This window comes from Anomalospiza imberbis, chromosome Z, assembly GCF_031753505.1.
Source record: "Anomalospiza imberbis isolate Cuckoo-Finch-1a 21T00152 chromosome Z, ASM3175350v1, whole genome shotgun sequence".
Classification (NCBI taxonomy): domain Eukaryota; kingdom Metazoa; phylum Chordata; class Aves; order Passeriformes; family Viduidae; genus Anomalospiza; species Anomalospiza imberbis.
This window is the reverse complement of record NC_089721.1, coordinates 30098176-30118421: the sequence shown is the minus strand read 5'-3', so window position 1 is coordinate 30118421 and position 20246 is coordinate 30098176. Positions and strand designations below refer to the sequence as shown.

The window sequence follows — 20246 nt, the reverse complement described above, 5'->3', positions numbered from 1 at the left end:
CTGTTACTGTTACTGTTTGGTTATTTTCCTGCTTTGTGTGTAAAAGTAAAAGTAAATGTAGGCCATGATTTTAATGTTGAATTGAGAGAACATGATACTGAGCTGTGTGAATGTGACACTGTTAATAAATGGCTGGAAAATTTAAAAAAGGTTTTGGGTAAGAAAAAAACCCAAAATGATAGGATGCCAACCATTTTGCTGTTTTAATCAGCTTTTTCCAGTAATTTGATTTCAATTCAAATGGTATTTTACAGATTGCAAGAAATTCTAGCTCAGGACATTCTTTTAAGAGGAGCAGAGAGTGGATGGTTTATTTTTTTATTTCTTTCTTTGTTTTTATGATTCTGCAAACAATTCCAAGCATCTGAGAGGCAAACTGAAACATTTTTGACTTCACAGTCTTATGATTAATCCAGTGTAAGTCAGTGCTGCTGCCGAAAGGGTCATACTGCTAGTGCTTTTGTGCTGACACAGGCAATTGCTGGAGAGCTGCTCTGGTTGAACACTAAGTCTCTGCCAGGTTAGCATTCAGTCAGAGCAATTTCTTTTTCCAGTTCATTATGTGGTTGCACAAACTATAGTTCTGGACAGAAGCAAAGGTGGAAACGAGCGGTGGCAGTGTGAGAAAGGACCTTTTAACTGAAGACCAGTTTATAGAGATGAAGTTGTGCCCACTCCCCTGCATTTCTTGCTGACTTGCTTAGCTGTAAGGCACTTTATTGCTGATTTCATGCTTTTTATAACAGTAAAAGTAAACTGAGGCAAGTTTTGTACCTAAAGGTGGTAGGAGCTTCACAGATATCTATGGCTCCGGGGTCATTTCCTTGTTCTTCAGGAGATGTAGGCACTTGAAGAACAAGGAAATGATGACCTGACAAATTGAATAAACCTTTTATTGTTCCTGTTGATATGGCATCCACATGTTTTAGGCATAAATCCAGTCACATAAATAACTGTCCCTTGGCCTTCTCCTTTGCAAGGCAGCCAAACTCTTCTCTGTCTCGGTATGGATTGCCCTACAAGGCTGTTAGCCCAAGTGTTTAGAGAACATTGTAGTGACAGTGTGAAAAGTATTATGGAAAAGTATTTTAAAGAGTGCAGGTACATCTCCTTTCAAGTTTGAAGGGATTTGAAAAGTTGTTATTTCAGTGTAAGAAAAAAATCTGTAGTCAGAATATAGAGATACAACAAATTTACATGAAGTTATTTCCCTTCCTCTCCCTACTTTCATCTCATGCTACAATAGTAGCTTGCAATGTAGTGTTGGGCACAGGTTGCATAATCTTATGCTAAAATTTCTTGGTAAATATACAGGATGGATAACTGATTTTTGCCTTAGATGAGTATTTAGTACACTTATTATCAAAAGTCTTAGAAGTCTTGTGTGCTGTGAAGATTGAAAATACCTTTTGAATATAATGTTAGTAAGAAAGAGCAGGATAAGAACAGGAGCATAAATCAGGTTGCAGGGAACAAGGTTATATTGCCTTCACCAAACCGCCTTTCTTTCAGCAGAGACCAGTGTTTCTGCAGTTACCAGCCTTGGGCATTCTGAATACAAGAAACTTCCCAATATTGGTGCACTAATTATTTTGGTGGTAATACCCATGAACCACCTCTCCTTGGTAGGTAGGACCTTGGCAGCTGTGGCAGTCTTGTTTTCAGAGATGGGAACCAGACTTCCATTACTCATTAGCTTTTTATATGGGATTCCCAGAAATCCAGTGATGGAAACAAGGAGATCTAGAAGAATGTCATACTTGGCTTCCTGAAGAGGTATAACAGTATTCAGGCTCATTGCTTGACTGCCACTGTTTAAATATGTCTTACTCATCTTGTGAAAATAAAAGATTTAATGAGATTTGGGTACTTGAAATTGTACTTGAGGTAGTTGAGCATAGGCTATCAAGTATGTTTGTTCTTAATAGAAACTTATGTTTCACTGCTTTAACATCATATGCTTAGTGAACATCAGTGGTGTTGAGAGAACAGCTCTTTCCAGATCTGGAATGTGCAGCCGAGAAGTGATGTATACTGCCTGATCAGCTGATGAAATGTGGGTTTGGTTGTGTGATTTTTGTAAATGACTTCCAGATGTTACAGTTGCCAGCTGAGTGTCTCAAGACTGCACTGTTAGGTCTATGTTATAAAACAAAATGGATGAGTTATGCAGTAGATAAAGTGGTGAGCCTGTACTTGCGTTTATTCTCTCTCTGTCCAAAAAAAAAAGACAACGTGATTTTGTGGTCATATTGCTCACAAGCATTTGCGGAAAAAAATGAGCGCTTTTAGACTGGGATACCTACATCAACGTATAGCCTGTGAAGAGCTTGGACAGTCTAATAGATAACACAAAGGAATTTTCTGTGTAGTGGCTGTGTTAAGAGCTTTGAGTTATCCTATATCTCACTTAAACTTCCTTGTGCTGAAACATTACTGTTGCGGTGCTAGAACTGAAATCTGATTACCCATAATAATTTTCAGTATCTTTTTTGTGCAGCAAAAGTCAAAGTTTGTTTTGCAGTTTCTGTAGAATTTTCATGAACTCTGTATACAACTCTGCATTTTTCTATTTTCAAATTTTTTTTTCAAAAGTTATAAATCCTCATAGTTGTTGAGAGAGGGGTTTGAGTTTGAAAGCAGAGTGTTTGATTTCTCTCTTTCTTTTACCCAGGAAGTATTGACGTAACGATGATAGAAGACAAAGGTCCACGAGTGGCTGACTATTTTGTAGTGGCAGGGCTCACTGATACAGACACAGCAACACTCCTGGACCAAGAAATCAGCCGACATGAAACGAAGTCAACTGGTCCCAAGGCTCCAATTACTGACATTGCTGTGATAATTAAATCCGCTGGTGAAACTGTCCCAGAGGGATATACCTGTGTTGAGGCCACCCCTACAGCCCTCCAAGCCAACTTAAACTATGGAAGTCTAAAGAGTCCTGAACTTTTTCTTTGCTACAAGAGAGGCCGGGACAAACCACCTCTTACTGACATCGGGTGAGATTTCTATTGTAGTTCAGTCCCTCCTTCAATAATGATAAAATCTTACTCTTCATAGATGATGGTGAAAAGAGATGTGAGAAAACTTCTTTAAAAAGTTCTTCTTGAATCTATATTGCTTACTGTGTGTTTCTGTATCGAATACATTGAACAAAGCGTCAGTCTTCTAGTGAATTTGTCTTTTTAAAATTAATGATAATGCTTTTGTTTTAAAGATGGAGGATAGAGAGATAAAGCTGATAAAATATGAGAAATTAAGTTCTCTGCTGCAGTTTTATGAAAGATGATTGAAAAACACTGAATTAATTTATAGAAAATCTGTAGTCCAAATCCAGAAACATTAACATGCTTAATCTGAAAATTATTACTTCAGAAGTCAAAAATTATCACTTTGAAATTCACTTTAATGCTTATGGTGAAAGATACAACTTAAAAATATATGAGGACATTGTAGAACTACTGGGGATATAATGAGAAAGAAAATAGAAGCCTAGTTGTGGGGTGCTGTTACAATTATGGCAAAATAAAGAATGCATATTTTTCTCCCTACTTAGTAAATAAATAGTAGGGAGTAAAAATCATGCATCTATATATATGCTATAATACTTTTAGTTATTTTCATTTATAAGTTTAAATGCTTTGGCTTGAAGCCTACATACCCTGGTTTTGATCTACAATTTGCATGCTTACTGACAGTGTCCAGGGAGGAGACTGATAGTGAAATCTGAATAACGAAAGCAGCTTCATGGCGAGACAGTTCAATCCTAAGGATTGTAGTTCAAGTTTTATAATTAAGCTGGTGCATTCTAATTTGTGTTCATCTTGATAATCTAACCTGCGTTCCAATAGGTGATTTTTAAGATAATCTTTCCCATGTGTATGACTGGCACTGCAAGAAGAGACACTACAGTGTGAAGTTACATTTTGACTGATTTTTTTCAAACATCGTTAAGTTCTTACAGAAGGAAGAATTTCTACAGGGAATGTTTCCTCAAAGGAAGTAATGAAAAATCAGTCTTCAGCATGTGCCTTTAAAGAAGCAACTTGGCTAGCATATGTGTATTTGGTGTCTCCCACGACCTTAGGAGCTTGAATGCTTGGGAAGATTTTGTAAACAAAGTAGGCAAGTAGTTGGCTAAGATGATGACATTTGGCAAATTGTATTTATTCTGTATTTTGTTGTAGACAGATCTAGTTAGGGTGCCACACCTAACACATCATGGCAGTCTTTTCTCTCTGAGCAACGGTGCATATTCTCCCCCTGCTGTTCCTCCTGCTTTGCATCTATGTGCAAGAGATGGGTAGAGCAATCTTTTTTCCTTTGTTTTTTTTTTCTGTGAATTCCATTGTGTTCAGATAAAAGCAGAGTTCAGGCAAGATATGCATGTACAGTCTGAAGGCTAATTTATGCTGTTTTCTATTATTTTATTAAAGAACCAGTGTGAAGTAATATTTTACCTTTGATCCAGTTTGACATACTGAGTGAACTCAGTATTTACAGGAAGAGTACATCCCTTGAAAGGGTGAAATGTGTACTATTACATTCATGTATGTATAAAATTGAGTTATGTCATAGTCAGAGCATTCAAGTGATTCTTGATGAATGTTTTTGTCTATCTGCGTATTTCTTTCACTGTTATTTTTAGGGAAAGTAGTTAAACAAATGCTGTTTGGTGAAAAGGGAGATAGGGATATGCTCTGCTGTTTGTCTACCACTGTCCTTGTGTTTGGTATTTCTGTGCCCTCCATCCTCATTCCTTTCTGTTTGCCCTCTGCTTGTTGAATCAAAGTGTCTGTAAGTTGCTAGAGCGAATTCCTGCTGCAATTACTTACTTGCACACAGTTAGGCCATGTGCCATGCCTTTGGATGTTACATTTCAGAGAATTAATCATATTAATTAGTTAGAAAAATAAAGGTTCATTCCTAGGATAAAAGATCTCTAAGATCCTCTTCCTATATGTGGCTGTAAAATTTAGTATCGTAAGCTTGTATGTCTGTGAAATAATTCAGTTACTGTCATTCTGTTGTTTTCTTCACCAGTTTTTTTGCTGACATTCTAGAAACAGACAAGAACTGAGATTTGAGATCTGTCTTTGTTTAGGTGGAGTGAGACTTTCAAACACAAGCTCACTTTTTTGTTTTACACTTCAGTTAGGACTCTCTTAGTGCTCCAGCATATGTTTCTTACTTGGAAGAAAAAACAGACAAAAAAAATGTTTTTTTTTAAGTACAAGTGGTTTTGCAATTCATAACACTTAGCATAGAAAAGAAAGAATATCAGACTTCTTCTCTGAAGCAGACGTTCTTGTAATACCAAGTAATGCTGAAGTTAGGTAACTTGCATTATGTAAGTAAAGAAATTCTGATTTTTAAATTTTTATAATTTTAAGTGGTATGGGAGTCTTTCATTTGCATAGGGTTTCTGTGCTAAGGACCCGTTTGATTCTATATGCCAGATTTCTGAAAATGTCTGCAGGCATTTTAATTGAACAAATTGATGATGATGATCCTCTTCATTAGAGATGTATTTCAAAAAAGAAAATGAACCCAAATTTGAAGAAGGGTAATAGAAACCTGGAGGATGTTCTTAGCAGCCAGCATCTTCAATTGTTCCTTAATCCCACCACTGTGACAACTGCAGCTGGGTGTTTAGAACAGAGTAGGGTAATAATGATGAAAGTAGTAACTTATTTGTTCAGACAAATAATACTAGAGATGGCAGTAGAAATAAAGTCTTTTAAATAATAAAAGTATATCAGTCTTTTCCCTGTTCTTGATCCACCACTTTTCTGACCTTACAATATTTATATAAATTCCTTTATTTTTCAATACTTGAAAAATAAGAGAGGAAGAGGAGTTACCACCGCATGTTTTGCCTAAGAACTGTGAGAGACAGGATTGTGTTTGGACCTAGAGAAGGAGGAGTCAAACTGGACAGCAGTCTTAGACAAATGCGATTCACAAAAGTCTGACTATTTTGAAATGGTTTTCCAGAAGCAAAGTTTTTTATGGTTTATGGTTTTTAGCTCAGCAGCCACAAGGTTGTATCTCTTCTTTCTAAACTCTGTTACCTGATGCACTGAAGTACACTTTTAAACCAGTAAAACTGGGCGTGAGAAAACTTCCACGTACAATGACAAGCCATCTAACAATGAGATGATAAGATTCTTGTGGTCCTTCTTGCAAAGGACCTAACATCTAGAGGAAACTGGTTTATATTTTGCTTGAAGTGAAACTGTATTGAAATTGATAGACTGATGTAGCAAATAATGTGTACTTAGGATTGAGACCAAACTATAAATGTAAAAAGGAAGGAAACAAGTCTAACCATGATCAGTAATAATTAATCAAAGGCAGACCACTTGGAAGTTGAGACTAGTAGAAGTAAACTTACCCTGTCAGGGAGGACATTGTATACACAGGGTGTCATGTGCATTATTTCATGCATCACTTCTGAATGTTTTCTCTGACTCATTAAAACCATTGTTTAATTGGGTGGTGACTTTCTTCTGTTTGCTTGAGATATAGCATTGTACTGTAAGTTGAGAACTATGCATGAGGTTAGGAAATGGTGTGGGTTTAATAATACTTTTCTAGTGTACATGTAGAGGTGCATGTTGCTTTCATTTTCTTTTTTCTTTTGGTGAGAGGTGACCCCACTGATAAAATCTTGAACACCTAAAGTATTTTTCATAGAATACTTGTAAACTTGTTAAATTGGACTGCTGGAACAGTCTGATTAATGCTGTGCTCCTTTTCGTAAGCTGACAGCTGGCAAATGTTTCTGGAATAAATTTATAATTTTTATTTTATTTAAAAAACATGAAACTGAAATAAAACTGAACTGAAACTTTTATTGGAGACTGCTCTGTTAGTATTTTCTTCTGATTGATGTAAGACAGTGATGTGAAGAATTCATGTAAACTCCTTATGCACAATGGATGTGGCCTGAGAGCTGCTGCCAATGTAGTTGTTTGGGTTCTGTTTGGTTTGAGGTTCTTTAACTTTATGGAGGAGGTAACCCAATAAAAAGAGCAAAATAAGTGTTCTTCTGGAATGTTACTTAGTTTAGAAGTAGTTCAGGTACACTTACTTTTTCTATAAATATCTTGAATCAGTAGGTAGTATATTAACACTAATGTTGTACCTTGGAAATGCTGGTAGTGGGCTAGATCTGAGAGTATACATTGTTTAAAATGTACAAAGTCTGATGGTCAGAGTCTTTACAACTGAAACCATTGTTGAATATTGTTGTCCTCCATGAACTAGTTGAAGAAATTGGCAGCCTAGTAGCTACATCAATATAGTCCGAACTCATGTGATTTCTTTGCTTTTTTAAAGTATTCTATGACTGTAATTTATGTCTGTCATCAATACTATGACAAGATGTGTTTTTTCTGTTAAATCATAATAAACAGTAATATTTGCATATTCCAGTTTAATGGTGGAAATAGTCTTTAAGTTATTTGGGAAGTTTAATTTTTTTTTAAGTTCTGAGGATAGTTGGGTATGAAAAAAGACTCTTATTTTAGCTTAGACACATAACTTCTTGAAGTTGTCAAATACGTACTTAGTATTAGTCTGTCAAACATTTAACCAAAGGTATCTGGGGACAGTAAATATGTATTGTCTGGTTGTTTCTTATTTTAATGTTCTGAGGGGCTATGAGTGAGAAGCTGGAGATCACAAAGAACAAAGGTTTAATGTGTTACCTTTATCCTAAATCTTTTTATGATAAAAACTGATTTGAAGGTGACAGCTACTCTGTACGTACTGCAGAGAACCAAGCAAATGAAGCCATTGCTTATTTGGGTGTGGAATGGGAGATAAAACTTAATAGCATCTGTGCATTAGAAATAGCGTCTGTGCATTAGAAATGTTCAAGTGTATGTTTTGACTTCCACATTTTTTCTTGCAGTGACTTTCTAATAGCTTTATAAACATTATAGCTTATGTAGCTGCTGTGAAGCTGTTAAGGATCTTTCATTTTTTTGCTAAAAATATGATCATCTAAGTTAGTGATCTTGCAAAAAGAAAAAATGTCATGCACCACATGAATGTTGCTGTACAGCCATGTCATGGTTTGACATGGAAGTGATTTTTTTCAGGAAGTTGGGTCAAACCAATCAATGGTCAAGTTTGGATATTGGCACCTGAAGTGACCACTGAAGATAGGGATACGCCTCTGAGAACACAGGGGGTTAAAAGCAAGAACTCCCAAGAGCTCGCTCTCTTTGGTTCCGGTCAGGGTGCTGTGCAGATCTCCCCTGCCCAGCCGTGGGCTGGGTGGGGGAGGGGAAGCCATGAGGCCTGGTCGAGGTGAGCTGAGGGGTAGAAGGACTGGAACCGAGCCAGCTCCTGTGGACAGAAGGGTGGAGAGAAGCGGAGATGCCTTTGTCGTCCCCCCCACCCAGAGGGAAGAGAAGAGAGTCCGGACGGTGCCTGTAACTTTGCCGGCGCGGAGAAGGTGGGGGGGGAAGGTGCCCAGCCTTGGCCTTGGGAATCGGCTGCTGGGCAGAGATTTCAGCCGTCCAGGGAGTCTGAGCTTTTAACCCTTTCCTGGGAAATGAGGGCTTTGTAAAATATTACTCCTCCTTGATTTGAAGTAGCAGAGAGACAGTCTGGGATCCGAGATGATTGACGAGGAAATTTTTGAGTTGGAAGGAGATGATGGAGTGGCTTGTGGCTGGACTTTTTTTTGTTAGCCATAGACTGAACCAAATTCTCCTGACAGAAGCTGCACTTAGGGGGGTGCGTTGGTGAGCCAAGAGACCTGTTTCAGTGATTACCAACAGAAGTGTGGAGAGAACAGAGGAGAGTTGAAGAAGGTGTGGAGAAGCCCTCTGTCTTCAAGGAAGAAGAAGAGGAGAAGAAGATCTCTGTTCTTAGACCCTCGGCCCCAGAGGAAAATGGGGGGGACTGTAGTCCTGAGATGAGAAACTGAACTGTTGTCTCTTTTGGTCCATGGCAAAGCATCCTTAAAGGAGCCCTATGAGCAGTCTGTCCATGCACAGTGGTGAGAGCACTGTGACATGGAAAGGAGAGTGTCACATGGCAGATTTTCTCCGGGCGGTTGCCATGTGTGACATGGAGACACAAGGGTGGCAATTGTGTTTCCTGGGGGGTCTGTGGCACAGGAGAGACTCCTGTCTCCCTTGATAGACTGAGTATTGATTATCTGAAGGGTGGCAACTTAATCAGGGATCCTAGGTGGTGTCTCACTGTGGTTTCATTTGGAAATTAGGTGAAAATTAGGTGGGAAGAGGAGTAGTGTTTTGGAAGGTCTTCATCCAGGATTTAGTGTCTGTGTTTTTATGGTAGTAGTAGTTTAATAAAGTTTTCCTCTTTGTTATTAAGCTTAGGTCTGCTCTACTCCGTTCCTGATCACATCTCACAGCAATTATTTAGGAAGGTGTATTTTCATGGGGCGCTGGCATTGCACCAGTGTCAAGCCATGACAAGCCATGTATAAGATATACAAGATATATAAGATATATTCTGCTTTCTAGGTGTACAGTCAATTGTACTTACTATTTCTTCCTTTACTGTGGAACAACGTATGAGTTTGTCTTCCTGCCTCATTGTCTTAAGTGTTGTTATTCAGACTGTGAATGTCATTTATTACTAGGCTTGGATTGTTTTTTTCTGTAAAAATTCATCTGAGAAGCAGACTTCTGTCATCTATTGTGCTTTTCCAAAAAAATTATTTTTAAAAAACCAAATAAACAAACAAAACCTCCTCTAAACTCAGAAAATACTTAACAAAAAACCCAGAAAAAAAAGTTTTAAAAGACTTAGCAGTAATTTTAGTGATTAAATTATCCACTGTGATTGTGCAAGAAATTTAAAGTGGAATTTGTATTTATTTTTCATTGATAGTGCAGCATTCCAACTAGTTCTATAACTAAATCCTTTTCAATGAACCTTGATTTTATTTTTCTGTAACTCTGGTTTGTTCCCACAGACAGTTCAGTATAGTTTTAAATATTTCTGAGCAGTTTCTTTAACCTCAGGTGCTGCATGATGAAAAAGAATATAAGAGATTCATGTTAAAATGTTGCAATGATGACATAGGTTGCTAATGGATGGACAGTTTCAAAATTCACTTGAGTAACTTCGTATCTATTTGAATTCATATGATAGTGTTTCTTTCTCTGTGCGCAGAGTTCTCTACGAGGGCAAAGATCGCATAATTTCAGGCTGTGAGGTGATTCAGGCTACTCCGTATGGTCGTTGTGCTAATGTTAACAACAGCTCGGCTTCTTCACAACGCATCTTCATCACCTACCGAAGGGCCCCTCCAGTGCGACCCCAGAATTCACTGGCAGTGACAGATATCTGTGTTATTGTTACCAGCAAAGGGGAAACACCTCCTCATACATTCTGTAAAGTAGATAAGAATTTAAATTGTGGTATGGTGAGTATCTGTAAGCTTGAGTTTCTTTTTTGTTCTTTTATCTTTTTACCCCAACACATATATTTGAAGGAGGAGCTCCTTAAATTCTTCTTAGCTCTGTTTTAATTGTATCCTATCACTACATCAGAATTCTTTCATTCTTTATACCATGTGTGAGATGTCAGTTTTGTAGGTTTTGTTGTTTTGATTTCCTTTCCTGTTGGAAATTACTGTTTCATACTGATTACTTGCTACTTAAGTTTGCATATTCATGTCTAGTTGCTATTTAGGAGTAGTGCAATGAAATTTCAGTTTGTTTTTTTAATTATCTCTCCCACACCCTGTGGGGATGCTGACACTTGGGATGAAGCAGAAGTGCTTTTTCCTTAGTTATTAATAATGCCTGTGTTACTAAGGCATGGTAAGGATGGTAATTGCTGCTTAGTTTCTCAGTGTGCTTCGCTTTAATTAGTTCTCTTTTATTTAGTCTGTTTTGCCTTTAGTTTACTTGCAGTGGAATAGGTGAGTTTTTTTGAATGGTAGAGTATATGTAGCCAAACTGCAAAAACACCATGACAATAACCAGTTTATGGAAGTACAATAAAAGCTTCAAATTATGAGTTATGATGATTCGAACTTGACTTCCAGTAATGAGGTCCCCATAAGAGTCTACTTTTGGAAAGGAAGAAAATATCAAGGTGGAAAATAATCTTCTCATTTTACCTGTTCTTTTGTTGAAATAGGTCAGAGAGTAGTGTGGCTGTGTGTGGTGTGGTTATTTTATGTAAATCCTGTGATCTCTAAAAAATGAGAGAAGGGTGAATTCTCATTTTTGTCATTTACATGCACTCAGCAGCCAGCTGGTCATTTTATTCTGTAATATTTTTTGTTAAAATACCTGATTTGTTTGTAAAGAGAGTATATTCAAATGCTTGATTTCTGTTGCTTGTTGTCATTTTTGCTGTTTCTGAGATGAAACTTTTGTCTTTCAGTGGGGTTCCAGTGTATACCTTTGTTACAAGAAGTCTGTGCCAGCTTCTAACTCTTTAGCATATAAAGCTGGTAAGTAATTTTAGAAGCTGTCTTAACACCTTAACAAAAGGATTAAAATGCCTTGTTAAAATGAAATAATAATTTAAAAAATGTAAGTGCTGCCTGTCAGAACATTGGTCCTGGAGGATGCCAGTTGAAATCAGCTTCTATAATGCCTTCTTTGCTCACCTTATTTTTTCCCAGGGACAAAAATGGTAATAGCATTTTTCTTTATTATTTTAGTTCTTATCATGACAGGCTTGCTAACTGAGGAGCTTTAGCAAACTTTTGTCTTTGCAAACATTACAAATGTAAGAAAAGACTTCATATTTTTTGTTTTGGTGATAATGAAGAATAAGTAATTAAAATCCTGTTCAGGTTTACTTGTATTTCATTCTATGCCTAAATATCTTCTGTTTAATTTGAAAATTTAATGTGTTCCTTCCTTTTAATTCTGCAACTATTTTCTTGTTCCTTATTTCATGAGAGAGAAAAATATTCTGAACAATAAATGATAAGTCTGACTTTTAAAATTTTTTATTGCATTGCTACAGATTATTTTCTGTTTCTGAAGAAGCCCAAAAAAATCTTTCAGAAGCATTTCTGCTGAGCAGTAAGCGCACCAAATTCCTTTGAAAGGAGTAAATTACCAAATAGAAGTTGAAAGAATAGATACCGAAGTTGTGTACCACAGAATAAGCAAGATAAGCAGCAGTAGTAAACCCATAGTTGTGTAGATGTTGCTATATTTTGTGGAAGATATATTGTTTGCAATATTTAGAGCCTACAGAGCAAATGTGCTTACTTTTCTTTTTTTCTGTTTTTGAGGCTTACTTTTCAGATATCCTCAAGAGAACTATGAGTCATTTCCACTGTCAGACTCTGTACCTCTCTTCTGCCTTCCTATGGGAGCTACTATTGAGTGCTGGGACCCTCAAACCAAATATCCACTACCAGTGTTCTCAACGTTTGTACTGACCTGCTCTTCAGCACAAAAGGTATGGCTCCACACTGTGTTTTTGTTTCTATTTCAGGTGGCTGTTATGGAGCTAGATAGGGATTGTTTCTTCTGTGTTTGAGAAATACACTGTCTAATACTTCCCTTATAAAATTATATTTCTTAAGCCTTCATGTAAGACAAAACTGAACCAAAACAGGAAGCAGCTGGAAGAGTATGTGCTGTTTACTCCTATGTAGGTTGAACATACACTTAACAAAACCAAAGCTCACAGCACATGGATTTCCCTGTTCTTTCATGTAATGGGAATGGAAGTGTAGTCTATATATTAAAGAGAACTTAATACATGTGTTAGTGATGTAGCAAATTACTACAATTTTCACATGGTTACCTTAAAAGACACTTATATATGACTTTATATAACAGGGCGTGTGACTTTCTGTAAAAAGGCTCTGTACATATCTCTGCACATGAATTGAAAACTAGTTACCAGAAGGCAGGAAGGCAGGGAAAAGAAAAGGGTGTGCTGAGAGGTAGGATGTGGAAGACTCTAATTTGCATGAAGGGATCTGAATTCTATCTTCCAACATTCAGGTTTGTCTGCTGAATCTGTATAAGGCCATCAGCACACAAAGGCACCAAAAATGTGTGATATGACTTAGGTTACAGGTGGGAAGGTAGTAGAGGTACTCCTGATGATGCAAGGGAGCCTTTGCTTAGGGTTGGTCTCCCAGCTGTTGTTTCAGCTTGCCAACTGGGGTGTGTGTGTGAACTGTATGAAGGAGGAAGTGATTGTAATGTGTGATTGGCTCTCTGTATCAATGTGTGATTAGCTCTCTAGTAAACAGCCATTTGGCTCTGTTGGTGATAACAGCTCAACTTCCACTCTGTCTCACTCCCTTAACAGAAATATTTACATTCTTCTCCATTTCCAAACAGAAAAAACCTGCATTGCTTCAAAATATTAATATTTCTTTTGAAAGGAGGAATGCGGTAACTGCTAGTGTTTTTCTTTCCTTATTCATTTTTGCTAAGCTTGCCAGAATAACTTAGTTATGAAACACAGACAAATAGGGAAGGAATATTAAAAAATATCTTTTTAACTTGAGAAAATGAGGGAAGTCAAAACTAAAATAGTTTTATTTTTTAATTTGATAATGATAGGGGAATTTACTGAACAGAAACATTTCATGAGGGTTTGGGTTTGAAATTTTGGGGATATTTTTGACCCAGATAATTAATAGATAAGGTTTAGTCACAAAATGAAGGTTTGGTTCCTTCCCTTTGAATTTCATATGAATATTTTGTTGAGGAAGGTGTAATGAAAATGAGGAAGACAGTTCAAGGCATTTTGTTTATAGGGTTGTTTTGTGCATGTTACATAAATAAAGTAATTTCATAAGGTACCAGCAAAAGCACTGTAGTGTTTGCAAACTCCAAAGACTTAAAGATGCATCAAAAGTTGTAGCCCATATTCTTGGTAAATACTGGGTCTGCTTAGCTGTTTTTCTTCATCTTGTAGGTTTACGGTGCTGCTATCCAATTTTATGAGCCTTATCCCCGGGAGCTGCTAACAGAAAAACAGCAATCGCAGCTGGGTCTTCTGACAACTGTAGAGAGAAAAGTGATTACTTCCAAGTCCATCAATTCAAACAAATGCATCTGTCTTCTCTCACACTGGCCTTTCTTTGAAGCATTTCGAAAATTTCTGATGTTCATCTACAAACTCTCTGTCTCTGGACCTCATCCTCTTCCCATTGAAAAGTACGTAAAACATTTTTCACATTGCAGTGGGAATGTAGTTATAACCTCAAGATTTCATGGATTTGTGCATGTCACGGTTGCTTAGTTGTTACAGTTGATCCACCATCTTGTTTGTGCTGTTCAGCTTATGTTGTACTGGTAGAAATTACTGCTGCTTCTGTTTAATAGTACTGGCTCTTGCAGTGCCAGCAAAGCTAACATAATTTTAGTCTGGGTCTTTTTTAGAATATGTCAAGCCTGTTTAACTTTCTTTTAGCTACATCAAGCACAGAACAGGTTGTGCTGTGATACATGCTACATTTCCAGTCCTGTGTTTTAGCTTAACAAATATAAGCTCAGGAATGCTGTACATTAGCAGTGAATATCTGTATCTATTTCCAAGCACTGCAGCTAATTCATGTCTATGAATATGTGTGCAAACTCTGCAGAGGATGTTTGTCATAGTCCTGAAAGTTTGCTGGAAAATGATGTTACCTTCAAAACTGTTAAGAAGTCTGGCAAAATACTTTCTCTTAGCAGAATCTCTTTAAAAACTGGGGAGCAGGGTTAGGCTGCCTGCCTGGGATTTGAAGTGGCTTGCCTAAATGCCTGTATGTTCTTATCTTTTGCTTATATATCTGAAGTTGCCAGTATTAATTTTCAGGCATGCAATTGAGTGAATGAAGCTTCTTTGAATTTTGGCTTGCATAAATAGGCTCTTAGACTTATCAAAACAGTCTTTCTAAAAAATGCTACCATATTAATTCTAAAATGTGCTTAACATTGCTTTCAGCCCTTCATTATACCCTGGTGCTGTTTTTCTAATATCTTGTCTTCTTTGCAGGCACATATCCCATTTTATGCACAATATACCTTTCCCTTCACCACAAAGGCCAAGGATTCTTGTGCAGGTAAGCAAAATTTTTCATCTATTTTAAGCTACAGCAACAGCAAACCCTCTCTTGCCTTTGGTGTCTTCCTTTATTTTTTTTTGCTTGGGTTTGAATACACACCTCCTGGAAGGGAGAGGGGAAGAGGTGGATGGGCTGGCCTTGTCTCTCATTGATACAGTCCTGGGACAACTTAGCAAAGGAAAGAAACTATTTCATACTTCAGGTAGTGTGGATGGCAGAAGTGTCCTACTTGCACTTTTGAAATATCTGCCATGTATTATGCTTTCATTTTATAGGCACCATTTGCATTACCTCAGTGGTAGGGTTGTTTCCTGTCTTCCCCTCACTTGTCCACCCACTGCTGTGGGGCAGAGGTTGGTTCCCTAGGGCACTGTCTCTTATGCTTCTCTGTTTAATCGCCTAGCAGCAGTTACATGCTGAACGCTGAGTCACGGACTATTTCCTGTAATTCTTAGAATTGTTTCAGTGACTAATACAAGCTCTGTTCACTTAGTGAACCCAAGTCCCAAAGTCACTGTGTCTGTATGCCAGGCAGTTTATGAGACTACGGATATATATATTTATATTGGAATGTTATACTGTGTTAACTTTGAGGTTCTTCTTGTCAATCACATATTACTTTGTGTTTCAGCTTTCTGCCCATGATGCATTAATATTGTCACAGCCAGTTTCTACACCATTGCCATTAAGGTATCATTATTAATGCTTTCGATGTATGCTACTTGAAAAAAATCAGAGGCAAGCAGGAGTCAGTCATAGAAGAAAGTAAAATATTAGTGCAATATCATGAGGTATTATAAACAGGAAGCTCAGTTTGCATTTATAATGTTACACAGTCTTGTCTTGACATACATGCCCCTTGTGGAAGTATAATATAACTAATTATCCTGAAACAAAGATGAATTGCCAGATTGTTGCAGGAACTCTAAAGCAATAATAAGGCATTTATGAGGAGAAAAAAATACCCATATTTAAAGATCTTGTACTTTCAGAACCAGTGTAGTAAGCAAAATTTAATGGCATAGAGACTGCTATCTTGCTTTTTTCCCCTTTTTGGATCCAAGAGAGACAATTAAATCAAGCAGTTAGGTGAAATCCATGAATACACAAGTGGGCAAACATTTAGGGAATTCAAAGGTATACCTCGAAATTAGTATTTGTGCTTGAAGGCTGATGCAGTCTCTGTGAATACTTCCTGCATCTTCTGGGTTAGACCTCCCTATTATTGTGACTTGTGGTTTTATTTCAACATTTCTGTTCATCTTTGGTTTCAAATTAAACACCAAAATCTTCTCCTTTTTTATTCTCTTCACCCAAAACGTTATCATATAAAATTCTTTATGCCGAATCCCATCTTTAATCACATTTGTTACACACGCATTTGGGTGAAAAATTGTAGCCAGGCACTAAATTGCCAAACAACGTGTAAGAACTTTTTTAAGGACGGATTTTGCAGCCTTGTACTCCTAGATGTCATTACAATTCTTAAATGCATGGAGTCCCAACAAAGTAAATGGAGGCTAAACTGCAGAAACTGATGGATGGCATGTTGCCATCAGAATGATGGATTAATTTTGACTCACACAGGAATTTGATGCTGTGATTCTAAGATCAGATTGATACTCTATTTCATGATTCTTGTGTGAGGTAACTCATCATATGAAACTCCTGGTGTTATTTTTGTTTGAATTAGCAATTAGGTTTGCTTTACTGTTATGAACATAAGATACCAGTGCATCTCTGAGAGAGAGTGCTGTAAACAAAACAAATTTAGGAGTAGCATAGTTTAGTGTATGTTTCTTTAGCAATAAAATTCAAATTTAGGTTTCTTTGGGGTAGTACAAGCCTTAAAATGACATGATAGCTATTAGTTAGATAGGTAGGTATTTGATGTATATTAGCACCATTCAAGTAGTTGATCCCAAACGTTGACAGTTGTCAGAAGTTTGATGGTAGTGAATTTTTTTAAACCCTATAACATTTTCTTTTCTTCTCCTTTCACATCCACTCCTTAGTGGAGCAAACTTTAGCACTCTGCTCATGAATCTTGGACCAGAAAACTGTGCCACTCTGTTACTCTTTGTATTATTAGAAGGCAAGATCCTCCTCCATTCCCTTAGACCTGCTGTGTTGACAGGAGTTGCTGAAGCTGTAGTAGCTGTAAGTACAAAGTGTTCCGTACATCAGTGAGAGGAATTGATTTAGGCATCACAGTTGTAACAAGGCTTTAAGTTAAAATGACTGATGTACTAAATGGTCATTTTCCTCAGCAATAGTATTTAGTTCAATTGCCCTATCTAGTAATGCTTAGAAAGATCATTATTTTTGCATAGCTAACTGAGAGTTATACTGTATTAAAGTGACAAACTTGGGGACTTTTTTCTGATAGTGTTACAAAGCTTTTAGTAATTTCATTACAATGTGCTGCATGTAACTTATTGTTTTTTCTTGTACAGTATCTGTTGTCTTGTTTTAATGCATTTATTTAATTTAATTTTTCCTTCAGATGATATTCCCATTTCAGTGGCAATGTCCATATATCCCCCTCTGTCCTTTGTCTCTGGCCACCGTACTCAGTGCACCTCTTCCATTTATTGTTGGAGTTGATTCACGATACTTTGATCTGTACGATCCACCACAGGATATTGTGTGCATTGACTTAGACACAAACATGGTCTACATGTAAGTTCTATGGAGATTTTACATTTTTCTGTAGATGAAGAGATTGCTGAAGTGCTCTAAAAACAAAATTGTTAAACACTGTTTGATCCAGCGTGGTTTGTTTCTTACTGTCCTTTTTTTTCCTCATTTCTAAAGCATTAAAAGAAATTAAAACTTAGTAAGTCAAGAATCAACACTTCACACTTCTTATAAAAAATATGATGCAGATCTTGCTATAAATGTAGTAACAATGGTAAGTAACTAGGGAAAGGATTGTCCCCCTGTACTGGGCACTGGTGAGGCCATGTCTCAAATTCTGTGTTCAGTTCTGGGCAAGAAAGACATTGAGCTGCTGGAGCATGTCCAGAGAAGGTGGTGAAGGGTTGGACACACAAGTGTTGTGAGGAGCAGCTGAGGGAGCTGGGCTACTAGAAAGACCAAGTACCAACATTACTTGGATTGGTTGTTGAACTAAAAATCTCCTAGTGACTGACCTCTTATCAGGCAGTTAACTTTCCTACCCTTTCTTTTACTGTCTTATAAGAACATTTCTCTTTCAATAGTGAAATTATATCATCTGGTTTTGCTGCCCATTTTGCATTTATCCAATCTATGCAATATGTTTGACATCCAGAGGAGTTCAGCATCTGTAACTTTTGACTTTGGTAAATGTGAGGTATTGGTATCTGCGTTATAAAGCATTTTTAACCTGGCAGTGAGTATATCTTTCAGTTTTGGAGGTGTGTAGGTAAACCCAAAACTCCATAAAGCACTTTGTGTTGAAGATAATACAGAATTATGAAGATGCTTTGTTATTAGTGAATTGTTGGGGAAGATGAAATAGGAAAACCTTATAAATATGATTACCTGGCAAAAGATTTGGAAAATACAGACATTGAGATGAGAACTAGATTTGAAATAACAAACCTTGACTACTGAATAACTAGAAAACAATAGTATAGCCTAGGGGGCTGAAAGCAATCCCCCTTTCTGATTAAACAATGCCCTTTACCTGCAGATAGGTCCAAAGGTCACATGGAATGCTCTGTCTCACCCCCAATGTATGGTTCATCCCACACCTGTAACCCTCCCCTGAAGTATCAGGTATCTGTGACCCCATTGGCCCAAGTCCTGTTCCAGCCCACCTTGAAGCCCCCTGATAAGGTGTGCCCGAGGGACCGGACGCTCTCTTGGATCTTCCCCTGGGACCCTCACCTGGAATCCTCGCTCCCTCTCTTCCCCTCTCTCCCTGGGCCTGCCACGAGTTGCGCCTGGCAACTCCAAGCTGGGCCTTTCCCCCTTTTAATAAACCACATCTTCTAAGACCTGACTTCAGAGATCTCTCATCCATCCAAACCGTCCTGGAGACCCGTGCTCTCTACAGTGAATAAAGATTTTTTTCATTTAATTTTATCCACGTCATTTTCTGCCCGTTTTTAGTTCTATGGCAATGCAGTAGTGCTGGATTTATTTGTTTGCTTGTTTAGGTGTAAAAGCATTTAACAGCATTGTTGCTGATTTGGAAAGAATGCTTAATAGGAAATCCATTTCTAGAGCAAGTATGCTGCTTTCTTAAGCTGTACCAAAAAATGCTAAATACCTTTTATTCAAAACAAATAATAAATAAAATACCTAAAATAAAATAATTTTTAAAAATAAATAAAAATACCTTTTTTCATTCATTCATCCTTATTAATTTTTAATTTTTTTAACTCTCTCTGTGATACTTAATGAGCTTTCAATGTTAGCTAGCCTTTTTAGGGCAAAGATTTGAGAGTTTGTTTTATTTTCTAAGCAGGACTTACTTCCTGTCACTTTTGGAATGGTACTGCTTATATTATTTATAGGCATGCCATTATTGTGGGGGAAGAATGGGCAAAGGCATCCAATAAGCATGGAATTTTTCTTTAACTCCATGAATTTTGGCTTCCTTCCTAAGATATTTCTGTGTTCATGCCAATAAAGCAAATAATAATGGAACAAGTATTTCACAGATGCAAAGTGCAAAAACATCTAGTGCCAGTATCAACTTGGGTAGTAATAACTGGTTAGATTTCATGGCAAAGAGGTTTGTTAGAGTGTCTGTAAGAGCAATTCTCTCCGATCTTCTGCCTTCCAGAAAGAGGCATAGGAGTTCTTGGGATTTATTCCCTTCTCTTTATTTATATTCATCTGCTAAAGAAGGTCTATTGTACCTATTGTTGTCCTTAAAGAAGATGAGCATCCCTTTAGGCAATTTACCCCCCTGCTTAATCAACCACATCATTTTCCAACTGTGAACTGAATTCCCAGTCTTTCTAGTACCTGTTAGACTGAAGATGGGACTGGGTTGCTATAGACATATAGCAAAGTACTGTATGACCATCAAGTTCTCAGACTGATCTGGCCTCTTTCACTAACATGTTGTACTCAGAACTGCTTTTATTTGTAGGAGCAGTGGTATGGCAGGTTTATGCTAGAATAGACTTTGTATAATAATCACATACAGAAGTGTGTGCTTAAATCATATTGGCAAGGCTGATAAAAAAATCTGAAA

The 20246-nt window shown here is 37.3% G+C and overlaps 1 protein-coding gene across 1 annotated transcript in view; it reads left to right on the top strand.

Annotated features, from left to right (window-relative positions):
- The first annotated feature begins 2677 nt into the window (after positions 1–2677).
- Positions 2678–20246, top strand: part of DENND4C (DENN domain containing 4C) — a 51036-nt gene continuing 33467 nt past the window's right edge. The window contains exons 1-9 of the mRNA XM_068176474.1: positions 2678–3002; positions 10171–10423; positions 11395–11464; positions 12263–12432; positions 13915–14156; positions 14980–15046; positions 15681–15739; positions 17065–17209; positions 17556–17731. Of these exons, the coding sequence (XP_068032575.1) occupies positions 2692–3002; positions 10171–10423; positions 11395–11464; positions 12263–12432; positions 13915–14156; positions 14980–15046; positions 15681–15739; positions 17065–17209; positions 17556–17731 (1493 nt within the window). The 5' untranslated portion in view covers positions 2678–2691. The remainder of the gene's footprint in view (positions 3003–10170; positions 10424–11394; positions 11465–12262; positions 12433–13914; positions 14157–14979; positions 15047–15680; positions 15740–17064; positions 17210–17555; positions 17732–20246) is intronic.